The sequence below is a fragment of the Triturus cristatus genome, chromosome 5_1, assembly GCF_964204655.1.
Source record: "Triturus cristatus chromosome 5_1, aTriCri1.1, whole genome shotgun sequence".
Classification (NCBI taxonomy): Eukaryota; Metazoa; Chordata; class Amphibia; order Caudata; family Salamandridae; genus Triturus; species Triturus cristatus.
Genome location: NC_140587.1, coordinates 215,256,707 through 215,272,998, shown reverse-complemented (window position 1 = coordinate 215,272,998; position 16,292 = coordinate 215,256,707). Strand labels below are relative to the sequence as shown.

The following is a 16,292-nucleotide window of genomic DNA, read 5'->3' as shown; positions in this document are numbered from 1 at the left end:
AACTAAGGCAGAAACTTTGCATCTGTCTTCTATTCTGGTTCAAAGTGTCGAACTCTTTGTCTAGTTAAAGAAAACACAAATCTCCACTTTAGCGATGGATAATGGACCGAGGGAAGGTGGTCAGAGGGTTGATGGAGGAGTCGTTACTGTGAAGATTTCCTAACTCTCCGAGGACACCCTAGCCAGAGGTGCCCGAAAGTTACTCTATGATGTGGGGTATATGTGAACATGTCCTGAAAAATCACTAAATGGTGACTGGTGGATCTCAGCAGTGACTGTGGTTTGCAGAGTGAAGTGGTGCACACACGTGCGAGCGCACTGGCCCCGAAGGGAGCATTTCCACAAAAAGCACACTGCAAGAAGACAGGTGGTACAACATCGAAGAGCAGAGGCGAATCTTCAGATGAACAGCAGAACTGTGCCGGAGGTTTCTTTAACTCACAAATGAATGACATAACTCCAAAATGTGCTGCAATAAACAAGCACGGGAGCAGTTCTACTACAATAGCAATGAGAATGCTGGAATCTATTTAGTAGCGGATATAAAAAGAAATGGCAGCAAGAGAACTAGAAAACACACAGGTCCATCTCTAGACAACATGAGCCTCTTGAAAAAATAGGAATAATATTTTTTGTGACTAGCACAGCTGCTCGAAACTGAGCGTCTCTGCGCTGAAACCGGTAAGCGAACAGACTCAGAAGGAGAGTCACTAAAGAGAAAACAGCACGTTTTGGGGAGTTTTCAGAAGCAGGATCCAGATATGGTGGAGTGTATATGCAGAGGTAGAAATTCCAAAGTCTGTCAGTCCCGTGAGTGAAGGACCGACCAATGACGCGGGACCTACAGACTCCATGGATAAGAAGTTTGTGTCCTGAGGACCTAAGGGCTCTAGCAGGGGCAGCATACCAGGCTAACAAGTTCTGGAGATATCTGGGGCCTTTGCTTGTGATTGTTCTAAAGGTGAGATTGAGTGCTCTGAATTGAATTCCCCTGGGGATGGGTAGCCAATGGAGAGTTTTAAGGGCAAGGAATATTGAGACTCAATCATTCTGAACAACCTGGAGACTAGGAGTCCGAAATGTAGGGGCTTCCAGCAGCAGGGAACTCCCACAGTCTACCCTGGAGGCCATCAGTGCGTGGACCACTGTTCTCTGACTAACCCTAGCGATAAGCTCGAAGACCTTCCTATGGACTTTGAGTAGGGAGGAACATGTGGCAGACCCGGCACAGTTCTGTTTGGAAATGGAATGACTGGAGTCTACTTTGATGCCCAGATTTCTAGATGACAAGGTGGACACGGGAGTGGAACCCAATTTATGAAGCCACCAGGCGGGGGACCAAATCAGAGAAGAGGGTCCAAAAAACAAAACAAAAAAAAAACCCCACTTATCCGAGCTAACAGAAGAGAGATGAGATTCTAACATTTGTCCACCTCAGAGAGACACTCCTTTAAATTGTGCTGCAGCGTGACATCCCTTTTGAGAAGGGCTATCATCAGGGTTTGTCATCTGCATAAAATACTACTTGGATGTCAAAGATTGTATCAATTTAGCAAGTGGTGTTATGTACATGTTAAAGAGGGCTGGGATAAGAGCCGAGCCTCCGGAAGGCAGGTCTATAGATCCGGACAGGAAGGGAGGTAGGAAAACCATCTGAGAACAATTCGTTGGGATGGAAAGGAGCCAATCGCGGGTGGCTTCACATATCCCAGACAACAGTCAATCAGTACAGTACATGACACTGCGCTGAAGACTGCGAACAGGACTAGGAGAACAAGGGTGGCAGAAGAGCCTTAGCCCAGATAGGCGTGGATGGCTTCTATAGCAGCTGAAAGAGCAGTTTCTGTGCTGTAGTGTTGGCAGAAGCTTGACAGCGTGTCACCCAGGAGAAAAAAAATGGTATCCAGATAACTAGATAATAGCCTGTAACAGGGTCGACGGGGCTCATGATAAAGATAGGGATAGTGACCCTCTATCTTTGTTGCAGAATCGGGACTGGCCCTTTAACGAAGACGCGGACTCGGAGTTTGCCCCTGTGACGTCAGCCTTTGTCGACCTATCCTTGACCTCCACGTCGTTGAAGAAGGACGACCCGGAAGACGCCAGCGCGGAAGCCGTGGACAGCAAAGGAGAATCGAAGCAGACGCCGGAGGAGAGGAGACGACGGGAACCCGACAGGGACGACGGAACCGATCCCGGGAGCAGCGCAGAACCGACAGAGGAAGGGCCAGGAGGCCGAGGACACCGCGCATCGCCCAGCCACACTTCAGGAGAAGTGTGGCTACCCCAGGTACGCAGGAGGATCCGGGGACTGTTCTCCTTTAAAGGGGGAAGCGGGTGAAGTGCAGAAGGGCTGTCAAGAAGGAGGGGGTTGAGGAGCATGACTGATTAGGGGTATTTCGCCTTGGGGAATACGGTTATGCCCTCTCACGCTTGGTGGCGGTCCCTGGTGAATTAGCACTCCCAGCACTCCCTTTCCCAACCATACTGTAGATACGCAGAACGTCCACCTAAAGCCCTGTTCTCTTTTGTTTCATTCCACATCCACTGCCGCCCGTGAGGAAAACCAGAGAGGGATGCAGAAGTCGGGGGAACAAGGAGAGGACCCAAAGAGAAGGAACATCCCGGACACGAGTTAACTGGACTGTTATACTTGGTTACTCCTGCTTTAAATAAACCACCTACGTAAACTTTCAACCGCTTTATTGGCTCCTTCCCTTCTTGTCCACTCTACTGGGTGACATAGCCTATTTATTTATTTTTCCAAAATATTTTGTGGGTAGTAACAGCTGAACTGCAAGCCTATAGTTCGATATGGTGGCGGGATACACAGCTGGCTTCTTTAAAAGGATTACATGGGTAGATTCCCAGATCAAGGGGACAAAGTGACTGAAAGACAGCCGTTGCCTAAGAGTAGGACAGATGGATGAACGTCACTTAGCTAAGTCAAAGGGAGGGCAGGGGTTAAAAGCGGGTCTGGACTTGCACTTGCAGCAGACATACAGTTAATGAACAGAGTAGACAGGGCTAGAGCTCTTTATCTGCTGTCACATTTCATATTTCTGTGAGCAATCTCTTAGTCCTGCAAGCCCTTGACAGGGCTGTCTTTAACACTTCCACAAATAAGTATGTGACAAGAATATGCTTTTGCTCACATCCGTCTACAAAATGTAAAATAGCCCTTGGTTACATTTACTGTACAGACGTGACTCTGAAAGCTGCAGACTCGCTTCTCTACAGGTTAAAAACCAAATCTATGGTGCAGCGGGGCTTGGCAGACTTCAACAGGGATGTAATCTTTATCGTGCATGAAGAGTATGTGCTTTGGAGGCCTCGGTAGAAACTATTTTCAAGCACGGAGACCAGCACGTGGGGAGTGAGATGCAGAGAGCCATTTGGAGACTAGAAGGGTGCAGAGGGAAACGGATTTACACTTTGGGATCAAGAAAGCAGTGACCCTACTCATAGGTCGATGCACAGAGGATTGTATACTAGGTCGGAACTGCATTCTGCTTCAAGACACAATATGATCCTGGGAAAGGCTTTTTGCTCGCTTCGTATTACCTTTACAAGCTATTTTTATACTGCTATTTGGATATCCTTTGGGCAGAGGCCACAAAGAAAGTACGTGCTGCAACTTGGTATTTCTGGAAAAAATCTATACCAGACCAACCAGATTCTCATGTATATTAAGGGACTGTGCTACAGAAAATATATTAAAGTTGACGGTAGGGAACGAGTTCTACCACATAACATAAGGTTACCCCTATTCTAAAAAAAAAAAAATTAGACCACAACAACAACCACCCTATTTCCAACATCCCTACTCTGGCCAAAGTCCTTGAGAAATGTGTTCATTTGCAGCTCCACAATCACATTGAATAATTCCTACTCCCCGACCACTGTCCACCTGGCTTCCGTTCGGGTCAAACTACCATGGTCAACGTTGTCGACGATGCCCTGCGCTTACTCAACTAAAATGAATCTTGCTTCCCGGTCCTGCTGGATCTGTCTGTAGCCTTGGACACCATCAACCATGCTACGCTACTTGACCTTCTAGAACATAGGATGGGCCTCTCCAGCACCGTGCTAAAATGGTTCTCACAATAGATCATAGTGCACTCGATTCAATCACACTTTTTTCAGGAAGCCTCTGCTATCGCTGGGCATTTCCCCAAGGTTCTATCCTCTCTCCGACAATGTTCAACCTCTATATGGAGCCCCTTACTGAAGTCCCCAAACTCTCCCTCATCTCCCACATCTCCTACCATATGAGGGCTGACGACACCAAACTCTACATGAGAATAACCTCTATCGAGGACATCCACACCCTTAACGTCACTAACAAAATCTGAACAATGGCTAACTTGTAACAACCTCAGACTCAATGCCCTTAAAGCTGAATTCTTACTGATCGCTCCACCTACTATCACTCCTATAGTCAACGACTGGTGCCCTTTTCTTTCTGCCTTGAATTGCACTCCACACATCGTCGACTTCACCAAATCCCTAGGTATAACACTAGACAAAGTCCTCTCCATGCAAAAACACATCAGCGCCATCACTAGAAAAGCTAGCCATCAGCTGCATATCCTTAGGAAACTAATACCTGTCCTCCCCGCGGCCAACCTCACAACCACTATTCATTCACATGTGCTCTGAACAAGTGACTACGGTAGCACTACCCTTGAGGGCCTCCCGAAAACCTCAATTTAACCACTGAGGGATACACTTCATGCTACAGCTAGGCTCTTCATGGGTTAAAAAAAGTGATCCCACCACCTTTGACCTTTGTGCACTGAACTGACTTCCCTTCGAGGCTAGGATGCATTTCAAAATCGCCTGCATGACCTAAAAGCACTGCACCACGATACCTCCTCCTACATGTCCCAGAAACTGACTATCGGGAGGAAATAGATCCCTCCAGAAGGACGACCGCCTTGCTTTTCAAGTCTCAAAATTCGAAGAAAAAGAAAATCTACAACCGTTCCTTATCTGGAATGGAATTCTCTGCCCACGGAGAGGAGATGAAACCCATCCACATCCCTCTTCCGGAAAGAAGTCAAGTACAAGTTACTTACCTTCGGTAACGATGTATCTGGTAGAGACGATTCTAGCCGCAGATTCCTTAACGTAGAATTACCCCCAGGCGTGAGACTGGACCCGGAAAACTTTCTTGCCCAGCATCTCTGCGCGCCGGTGGCGGTACCACGCGACTCCGCCCTGACGTCCTCCGCGGGCGTGACGTCAGCGAGGTCACATAAGCCCCACCCCGGTGCGCTGACGTCAGTTTGCATCGGAGAAATTTTCCGCGCCACAACGCGGAGCCATCACAACAAAACTCAGGAGAGCATGGGAACAGTGTGCGAAAAAACCAGAGAAACAAAATAGAGAGAAACAAAAGGTGGGAAACATCACCAGGTGGCACCAAGGCACCAGAAGGCGACTACAGCAGGTCAGAGCAGGAAAAGAGCAGAGCACCACTCTGAGGAACAACGGTACAAGCCAAGGCGAAAGCACCAGGTGGCAGTAAAGCACCAGAAGGCCAGAGCGGCGAAGCCAGAGCAAGAAAAGCGCAAAGCACCACTCCGTGGAACCACCTTGCAAGCCGAGGCGAGAGCCATCCTGAAGGCACAAGCATGGGAAAGCGCCGTGACAGAAAGAGAGAGGGTCTGCAACCACAAAGGGAAGGGCCACAAGCCCGGAACAGGGGAACAACAGCAATCCATCCCCAGACTACACTGCCAAGGATGGTCATACCTCCTGAAACGAGAAGAAGGTCAAAGGACAGGTAATCCATCCGCAGACTACATTGTCAAGGAGGGCCATAACCTCTGAAAGGAGTAGGAGGTCAAAGGACAGGTAAAAGAACCCCCAACGAAGAAGACCGGGTGGGGATCAGAAACTCTAACAACAGAGGGAAAGAGCAAAAGTGGGCCCTCATGCTGGATAGAAACCAGCTGGAGGGATGCCTGACCGGAAGAAAACGAAGAGGACACCCACAGAAGACAAGCAACCAAGAGGGAGGCGACCGCAGAAACCCAAGCAGAGGGTCCTCGCAGAAAGGGGAGGAAGGGCGGGTCGTGAAGGAATCTGCGGCTAGAATCGTCTCTACCAGATACATCGTTACCGAAGGTAAGTAACTTGTACATCTGATAAAGACTACCAGCCGCAGATTCCTTAACGTAGAATAGATACCCTAGCCATACCCAAAAGTGAGGAGGGCCTGCGAGAGAGCCTCCCCACCAGGAGAGACCGGGGCCACAGCAGGGGACATGGCACAAGAACAAGAAGGAAAAGGCCAGGAGATCCTAAGCCTAACCAAGAGAGAGAGCACCCAACACCCCACAGGGACAGACAGCACCCAAAAACTTTAAGGAACACAAGGGTCACTTCGAACCCAGTGAGAAGAGGTAGAGCCAGAGGCAGGGCCCACTGGAAGAAACACATGCACAGAGATAGAAAAGAGCTGAAAACACCGTGGCTGCAAGCAGTGGACAAGGCCGGAACGGCGCCACCAGCACAGGCGGGAGAAGAAAAGCACTGTTGCACGAAGCCCCAACGGAACCTGAGGCAGGGGCGCAAGGAAACACAGCAAGAGCACCACAGTGGAGTAGAACAAGCAGTCCTGCACAAGCATACGTCGCCAACAACAGGCAACACCATGGAACAGCGCACCCAGGAAAAGGCAGACGCCAACCGAAGGCAGAGGCCCGGGAAGACCAGGACACACCCCAAGGGAGGAGCCGGGCCAGAACACACACACACACACACACTGACCAAGAAGTGGAGAAACCGGCAGAAAATAAGAGAGAGACGGAGGATGGGTCCAAGCCGGCCACCCGAACACAGAGGCCAAGGAAACCCAAACCCTCTGGAGCATCAGCATAGGACCCAGCTAAAACACAGGACAAAAGTCCGGAACCGTTACAACACGATGCCGCAGACAGCAGGCCAGACCGGCCGAGTGGCATGGCAACAAGGAGAAGGATGGACCTAGCGCAAGCTGCTCCAAGACAATTGGCAAGAAGATCGCACCTGCGACATACCATAACGCCACGGAGAGCAAGAAACCCAAAAGGGTGACCACACCTCCCGATCACATAACAGAGCTATGTAATAGCTACAAGTACCCCACATAGAGTAAGTTACATCCCAAGAACCATGGGAACACCTCTTAGGAAAAGATTTCCGAAGCAGAGGACAAAACATAAAGACCTGCAGAAAATACCCGCAGACGGCTTATGAAGCAGCCAATAAAGAAGAGACAGAAGGCCCAATCTCAGGGTCTACCGGGCTTACCAACAGCCAAAACCACAGGAGAAAAGGGCCGGACCAGCACCCAACAGCACCAAGGGCCCCACAAAAGGACCCCCAAGGCACATTAACCAGACAGAACACACAACCTGGGCTACCCATACAAGGCCCCAGGAAAACAACGGGAGAACACCTTCCAAAACTCAGACTGACAGTCACGTCACTGAGGGGGAGGAGGAGGAGGGCAAAGACCCGCAAGAAACCTCTGTATGGCAGAATCCACAGGGGCGTGGAACAACAGAGCACAATCAAAGGGGAGGTCAACCAGCCGTTCTCTAACGTTCTCAGGGAAAACACTTTCCCGTAGCCAGGCATGGTGACGAAGGGCCACCGAAGTAGTCATGGTACAACCAAGCACCTCCGAAACGTCCAGAGCCGAGCAAAGAATAAACGCCGCCAGCTCTCGGCCATCCAACACATGGTGCCGCAGATCAACACAGGCACCCTCCTGAGAAGCGGCAGACATAAGGGACTCCGCCGAGTCCCATAGGCAAGAAGTGGCTCTGGCCAATACACAAAGAGTGTTAAGGGCCCACAAAGCGGCACTGGAGGAAGCGAAGATGTTGCGCCGCCAGGAATCTAACCAGCGGGCCTCCCGCGACGGGGGAGATATAACCGATGGCAAGGAGGGAAAGGCAATCTGTAAAAGAGGGCCCCTGGTAGAAGGGTCGAGGGAAAGACAGACAGGATCATGCAGAGCAGGACGGTGGCGGTGCAGAAGAGGCTGGGGCACCGGGTCCCCCGTGGCAGGACGCCCCCAGACCCCCAAAAGAGAACTGTGGAGCGCAGCTTCGAAGGGAAGAAGCAGCTCCCGTCCACCAGAGCCCTAGTGGAGAACCTCCAGCAGATGATCCGTGGGGAAATGGGCAGCTGATTCGCCCATGCGCAAGATGCCCGCAGCCGTGGAAATAGCCCAAGCGAAGGCAGCACTCGCCTCCGTAGGGCCCCGTGGCGGGGAAATCAGTTCCTCCGTGGGTGACGGCTGCAAGCTAAGGCAGCGGTCCCCCAGCCCAACCGGAGGAAGGAAAGGCCAAGCTCGAAACAGGGGAGGATGGATCGAAGAATGGGGAACCGGAGGCACCTCTGGCGAAGACTGCGGGCGCGGTGACGGCGAAGAGCCGTCCTTAGAAGACGCCAGGGAAAAAGCCACGACGCGGCGACCCGTCTCCGGAGAAGATGAAACAAACAGCTGCCAAACCTCTGGAGAAGAGGGGGCGTCTGAAGACGAATCAACGACCCGATGTCGGCCCGGCGCCATAGAGTCCGCCACCGGCATCAGGTCAACGTCGACCGGCGCCGAAGGGGACGCCTGAACGACCTCCGCCACAACGTGCGGCACTGGAGACAAGGGCTGGGTCGGAGCCAGGGCGGCTAAGGAACGGTGCCGAAAATGCGTCGACTCGACCTCCGACGAGGCCGCCGCCTGTGTGGAGGGACGAGGGGGGCCCGGGGACCTGCCCCGACCCCTAGCCGGCCCCTGCGACACCGCCAGGGCCAGCAGCCGCCGGCGCCAGAGCGGCGTCACCTCGGCCTTGGACAAGGCCACCGCCTGCCCAGTGGACCGAGGGGGACTAGAGGACACGCCCGAGCCCCGGCAACCTCCCGCGACACCACAGGGACCCCCCACGGGGGTTTGCGGAGAGGTAGAGGCGCTGTGGTCTGAAAGAGGGAACCCAGAAGGCCCGCACCCTGACGGCATCACATCCTCCAAACCTGGGTCTCGGGGACAAACTACGACACTTACCAACAGGTGAGCGACGCCCTTGCTGCCTTGGAGAGAGACGATGTCGGAGACGGAAGCGGCGGTTCTCGAAGCCCTCCGCAGGGGACGCCTGCGGCGACGCCGCCGACCTGGACATGCGGGCCGAAAGGAGTTTCATTCGGCGCTCCCGCCGGGACTTCGGCTTCATTTGCTGACACGCCTCGCAGTCCGTGGAGTCATGGTGCTCCCCCAAACACCACATACAGATGGGGTGAGGATCCGTCGCCGACATCTGGCGCGCGCATGACGAGCACGTCTTGAAGCCTGAAGGCATTCGCACACTGTACCCAAGAAAACGCTCAGCGTAAAAAGAAGGCCTGAAAACAGGCCAGGAACACGATCCGGGTCTGCGTTGCACGCGGTAAAGAAGAAAACTGAGGTCAGCGCGCTGTGGTGGGGCTTATGTGACCTCGCTGACGTCACGCCCGCGGAGGACGTCAGGGCAGAGTCGCGTGGTACTGCCCCCCGGCGCGCAGAGATGCTGGGCAAGAAAGTTTTCTGGGTCCAGTCTCACGCCTGGGGATAATTCTACGTTAAGGAATCTGCGGCTAGTAGTCTCTATCAGATAATGATTTTATCCAACAAATTTCTCTCTCACTAGGACTAAACCACTGGTATCCCTTCCCCACACCCCCATATATCCTGCACATCACTACCTCAGGGAAAACTATGCCTTTACTCTCCCCAACCTATAACTCCTACCAACTTCTACCTCAGAACCTGGCTTTCACATATTCTACTGTATATTGTTTTAGTTACATATTTTACATTCTGTTACTTAGTATTTTTTATTTTAGATTATGTAGCATGAGTAATTGCTGCTATCTTGTTACATATCCCACAGTACATCGTTTACTTTTTTTTTTTTAACCTTATTATGTATATTTATTTACTCTATGTTTTTCGTGTTATCTGGTTGTGCTTACCTCGGGTCATGTTCGTCCTATATAAAACTCCTCAAATAAATAAAAATACACATTCAGAGGCGGATGACCTGGTTTCCTATTCTGGCCACAAGGTGGCAGTGTTCGCATGCGTTTTGGATGCAAAATACATGTTTAAAAAGATTTTCCTTGTGTATCCGCCAGTGATTTCTCAGATGTTCATTTGTACACTTTACAGAGAAAACATTCTTCAGCTATAAAACCAGCAGTAATCGTTGCTCAACACAACAGACCCAATATTCCACAGTACAGAGCGAGCAGGCGCTACCAGTGGGACAAGGGCGAGCAGGGGCGGCCTCCATACCTCTCCCAGCGTGCACAGCTCCATGATGATCCACACCGGGTTCTCCGTTATGACACCAATCAGCTTCACGATGTGAGGGTGGTCAAACTGGCGCATGGTCACTGCGGGAAACAAGCACACGTGCTGACTGAGGCCACGGATGGTTTACACACTCGAGTCACATGTTACAGTCATGGAACAGTTACGGAGGGGTGGGTGCTTTTAAACATTCTTCTTGGGCACTATGCATATTATTCACAAATCTTTTTTGGGCTACAGAACTTATGTCTTTCTTAAAAGGCAAAGCCCTCCTATTTAACACCTACCTGCAATGAGCATTTATCGGGTTGCAGTAACAGAGAATAGATCCAGACTAGGAAGGTACATCTAGAAGCTGATGGCCAGGGGGGCATGAACACTACATGAATGTAAGATAATTCCCCCGGATCTGTCAGACTCAGTGGCCGAGTGGGAATGGGTGGAGAAGCGAGTGGGGTTGGCTGTGGAATATGGGAGGTGATAGGGTCACCAGGGCTGGGGGAGGTGAGTGGGTGCTACCAGGCAGGGGGGGGGGGGGGCCTGATGGTGGAGCCTCGCTGAGTGACCTCTATTGGAAAGGTCGCAGGAGGCCGAGTGACTGATATTTCCGTGTAGCTCAGAGAAATCACGTGTGCTACCTTCTTCCTGGCAGACTAAGCTCGCCTGATAGGTCGCGCATTGTCCAGAACGCCAGGGCCAGCGGTCTGCAAAGGTTCTTGTCAGAGGTTAGGTAGCTGTGCCCAGGGGTGCCTAAAGTGGTGTGTGGGGGGTCAGTTGATGACTGCGACTTGGTCCATTAGTGAATTTTAAGAAGGCACGGTAGGCTAGCCCTTCTAGCAGTGAATTCTAAGAAGCAACAGATGCTGTTTCTGCCGAGAGGACGTTGCAGCTGTTGATTTTAAGAATACCTGCTCTTCTAGCCCACCGAGAGCCGCTGCAATCGTTCACTCTAGCTCGTAACTAGCACACTGATCACAGCCCTGAGGCGGAGCACGGAGGTGGATCTTGCGGACATGCAGCATGGTACCCGGAGAGAGGATACTAAGGGTTCTGGAAGAGGAGGAAGGCGTTTGGGTGTCTGAGCGCAGGGTTCAAATTTAGCGCCATGTCCGCTTTTCGCTGTAGCGCACACTCAACCAGGCACCAAGCACAGACCGCAAGAGTGCTTCGAACTATGCAAAAAAATGCAATTCGCTTAGAAGATGCATGGACCAAGACAGTTTGCATCAGCTCTTAGGAGAGCATGTTAATAAAGACAGGGCTACAGATGGCAACAGCAGCTTTGTCTTTCACTAGAAGCAGACCAGCCTCTGTTTAAAGGGGGGGGGGGGGCACCGCCCTGCAGACGGGTGCAGTACATTAATACACCTGTTATTAGAGGCGTGCATGGGAAGTTCCTGGGACCCCTATTGCACCCTGGCAAGGGGCGCCCTCGAGGTCATGCGGACATTGCACCATTTCATGTGGCGCACAGCCAGTGTGCCTCCATTTTCTTTGCGACTGCTTCTCGTTCACAAATGCGGACGCAAAGGGCCCCTCCTTTGCATGGGGCCGTACATTGTAGTAGGGGCCCCATGAGCACCTGTGACCCTTTTCTAATATCAAAGTGCCCCGGGGGTGCAAGATGCAGCGCAGATGCCCACTGCACCTCGTGGCACAATCTGTAAAGTGGCCCCCGACTGTAAGAGAACGGGGTCAAATTAGCAGCTGGGGTTCACGGAGGGAGGGAAGTATGGTACAGATCAGCATAAGGGAGAGTTCACCCTAAGGGAAAGAAGGGCCATCCAGTGGGATGAAAACCACAGGCAGGAGAGACCGATGGGAAGAAGACAAAGGGCCAAGCGCCCTTCAAACTGAAAAGGGCAAATGGCGACGTCAAGCCAACAGGGAGGAGGGTAGAGCGCCAATAGACATTTAGGGGCCCTGGTGGAGCTGGTGAGCATCACCACGAGGCTGAAGGGCTGGGTGGAAAGTTAGGAAGAGTAGAGTCAAGCACGGAGACAATGGCGGCACGTGTGAGCATGGTGTGGTGGTCAACGGCACTGATGACGAAAGATTAAAGGACAGGCATTCGTGGTGTGCTGCGGGGATAACAAATGATGACCGTGTCTGTGAAGCATAGCGCCCAGAAGTCGAAGTGGAGAGTATTCAGCATGTTGCATATAATTGGATAGAGGGAGAGTCGGCTGCACATGATACATCTCTGTGATCAGTACATACACAGTCCTCATCCTGCTAAATTAGGAAACAAGGGATGTGGAAAGGATCACAAAAGGAGGCTTCTGGACCGACGCACCCACCACCCGTCACCACTTCCAACTGCAGATCCGACTCTCCTCTCCCTCCCTTGGGAGAGGAGATGAACTTCTTCTCCACCCATCTAATAAACCACTTATACACCCCTCAGTAAATGTCCTGGCGCCTCATTTGCAGACCGCGCCAAAAAGAACTCATAACCTGTTGCAAATCTTGCTGGATCTGCCCTCTGGCGCATTTTGAGCTATGCACCTATATACACTCACAGCAGGGTGACCAGGCGTCCTGCATCCCCACCCCCCGGACAGACCCAGGTATGCAGGGTAAGTCTCTGCATCCCTACCCTGCTGCCTTGGCCCATCCATACATCGCAGCAGGCACTAAAGAACTGCAGCCAGCCTCTGAGGGCACTTAAGCCAAAGAACAGGCCTTCCTCTGGACTTAATCACAGCATGGTGGAGGGAGAGGGGTAATTTAGGAAAACCATTTTGCAGTACTACTGTCAATCAACTTTTAACAGAGGATGGCACAACTCTAAGGCTTTATCTAATCTGGAAAAAGAGCCCTCGAATCTTTTTTTTCCTCCTTCAATCCAAATAATTGCCTTTACGTTGTCATGTGTATTTCTTTCCCATCTTCCCCCTTGCCTCAAAGGTTTCATAAGTAACTTTCAGGAGCTTGAAGTTTACCATTGGAAAGGCTGGACTACACGTCCCAGAATGCAACTAGAATCAAGAAGCATAGGAGAGTAACGCAGCAGATCTTTATTATCCTTTCTTTAGGGCTTCCATAAGCTTCTGAAATGTGAAAATACACCGCCTCGGAGACACTGGTCTTTTTTGCCCGTGTTAGGTCTAGTTATCATTAGAAGTCTGTAGATGCGCCTGCAGTCCTGTGCTGTGTATTCTGCCACTGTAATCCTTTCTATGTCTAACGTTGGTACCAACTTAGTCCCATTTCAATGTTCCATCCCGGTTTTTGGGTTTGAAAGAAGTGGTCACTAAATTCATACATGCAGCAACTTTAGCTGAAATGGAGGGCGCGGAGAACAGTGATACTTACAGGCTTCTTGTAAGAACTTTTCCCTCACACTGTCGGAAGTACAGTTCTTACACGTCTTGATGGCGACAGCCATGGCGGGGTTTTCCTGTACAGCGAAAAGAGAGTAAATTAGATCCACTTAGAAAACAGCACAATACACAGATCTGATCAATGTCAGATTACTCCCTAGAGAAAGACAACGGACTCATTGAAAGCGGTACTGTAGCTTGATAAAAATACTTTTTGCAATTAAAGGAAATCTGGTTGAATACAACTGCACCCCGTTTGTTTAGACCACTTTTCAAAGCACTGTGCTATGTTAATTATGTTTAGAGCAGCATTTTCAGCTAGTAAATACCATCCAGTTGTACCTCAGTGCCTTCACAGCCATTCAATTTTAGTTGGCACGGAGAAGCCCGCATAGTGAGAATTGCAAATGACTTCCTTTCCTGCCAGATGTGCCTCCCCCGCAGGCAACGTTTTACAATACACAGAAGCGAACATTCATGAGAAAAGGCAGGCATGTGTTCGAACTGGAATGTTACTGTGTCCATACTGTCCAATCTCAGCCTATGAATAGCTCCACAGCGCACATTCAGCACGACCCAGGGGGTCTGGCGGCAATGAAAGCTACATTTCTAGGCTGCACGAACATACAGACATGGCTAGGTTCACCTCATCAATCCATATGCATCAGTTACATCCTTATCACTACTAGGGCTTGCCAGTGGGCTTTGTAGTGTTTGTGCCTGCGCAGGACATTAAGAAGTCTTTCTTCTATGTGCAGCTGGCGGCTCAACTGGTGTTGAAGCGCACAACAGTCTTTCTTCCATAGCCATCGCTGGCAGAATACTATCCAATCACACTCCAGTTGGGAATCGTGACAAAGCTGAGGCCTGCACTGAGAAGCTGCACTATGGTCTGAGTTTATAAAGCAGGAGCTTCTGGGCTTCTAGCCGCTGACTTGAACTGCCTTGCTCAAACGATTAAGTCATGTTTGCTCTCTGCGCCTCTTCTGTCTTGACACACCCAACTGCTGAAACGTCAGCTTGTGCTCGGAGTGTAGCATAGGTCAGGATCTCTATGATGCTTAGATCCTGCGCTGTTTTACACCACCAGCATCGACCGGTGTAAAAAGACAATCATTTACCTAAAAAGGAAAACATGTTTCCAAAATGTCAATAATCTGACAGAGAAAGCAGTAACCATGGGAACCTGGACACTTTAAGGGGAAAAAGTTCAAACCAGTAGAGTGTTTGAACTCTTTGCACAATCCAACAGAAAGGAGTGCAAACAGACTCTCCAAGAATGTAATATTTAACAATTCTTCAGGATTTCCAAAGACAAACATCACTATCTGGGCCATGCAACATTAACCACTTGAGCCAATCTAAAAAAGTTCCATGAGACTGGCGCAACGACGACGCATTATGGTAAGGTCGACTACTGACAAATTTGTCTAAATGCATAATACATGTCAAAATCCCTACCAAATGTGAAATCCAAAAATCACATACAAGTCTACTATTACACCAATCAACATACATACACATTTGCAATAATGATCCATCAATGCAACAATTATATAAAAAAAGAGGTCAGCAAACTTTACGCAAGATAAGACACATTCATCTAATTTACACAATTTTTGCTGGTTTCAAATGGACACTATAATCTCCCATAATAAAGCTTCTGCTGGTTCAATGGAATCACAAGGGTTCATATGCACTTCTTCACAATGGTGTTTAAGGAGATCAGCATTATAAGTACACAAGTCAATCCGTTTTGGTGAAGGAATTGGAACAATGGTGTCAACCAGGAGAAATGCAAAAACAACAGTTGATGGACATAATTCAGAACAATGTCATACATTCCCCCCAGTGCAGAGATCTGGGCCTAAATCCATCGTTTTTTTGCTCACCATGCCATTCCAGTTTGAACCCAGCCATATGCAAATCAGTCTTGACCCTGTTCCTCATGGGAACAGTCCAGCCCGAACTGCCAAGCCAGATCCCCCTGGACTGGAAACAAGCATCCTGGGACCGGTTTTGGGGTTTCACCCCTCTTCAGCCAGGATAGCTTGATTCCAGTGGCATGGAGAGCAAGGGACCCACGTCTGGGCATACCCGTCCCACTCGGGGTGACAAATGCAAAAACAACAGTTGATGGACAGAATGCAGAACAATGTCATACATTCACCCCAGTACAGAGCCAACCAGGAGAAGGCATACCTCAGGGAAATTAACCCTGATAAGTTGGTCATTACATAAAGAGGCAGAGTTTACCTCTGTGTACTGGCGTGATACCTGAGAGGGGTTGATAGAGTAAATCGTGCCCAAAGCAGCTACAAATATAGATGCAGAAGGACTCTTTAATAGGTATTGGCCAACACTTAGCACACCATGAATAAGGATAATTTCAATATACTCCCAAAAGGAACATCAGGTGCACGGCTTCCCTCCATCTGGGAGCACAACTGGGCTACAATCTCAGTATCTCGATGAATAATCAAATAGAAACCAAATCGCGGGTGATCCAATTTCCTACCGCTTCCGAATATTTCACACATCGTTTCATTAGAAAATGCAGTTGCAGCATTTTTATTTCTCTGAACAGATAATTAGCCCCATCAGCACTACAAGGAACCACT

The 16,292-nt window shown here is 50.1% G+C and overlaps 1 protein-coding gene across 18 annotated transcripts in view; it reads right to left on the bottom strand.

The window, feature by feature from the left end:
• PTK2 (protein tyrosine kinase 2) overlaps positions 1 to 16,292 on the bottom strand; it is a 799,547-nt gene that overhangs the window by 225,626 nt on the left and 557,629 nt on the right. For all 18 annotated transcript variants that reach the window (XM_085604846.1, XM_085604845.1, XM_085604850.1 and 15 more), the window contains 2 exons: positions 13,664 to 13,748; positions 10,328 to 10,428 (listed from right to left, as the gene is read on the bottom strand). In XM_085604846.1, the coding sequence (XP_085460972.1) occupies positions 10,328 to 10,428; positions 13,664 to 13,748 (186 nt within the window). The remainder of the gene's footprint in view (positions 1 to 10,327; positions 10,429 to 13,663; positions 13,749 to 16,292) is intronic.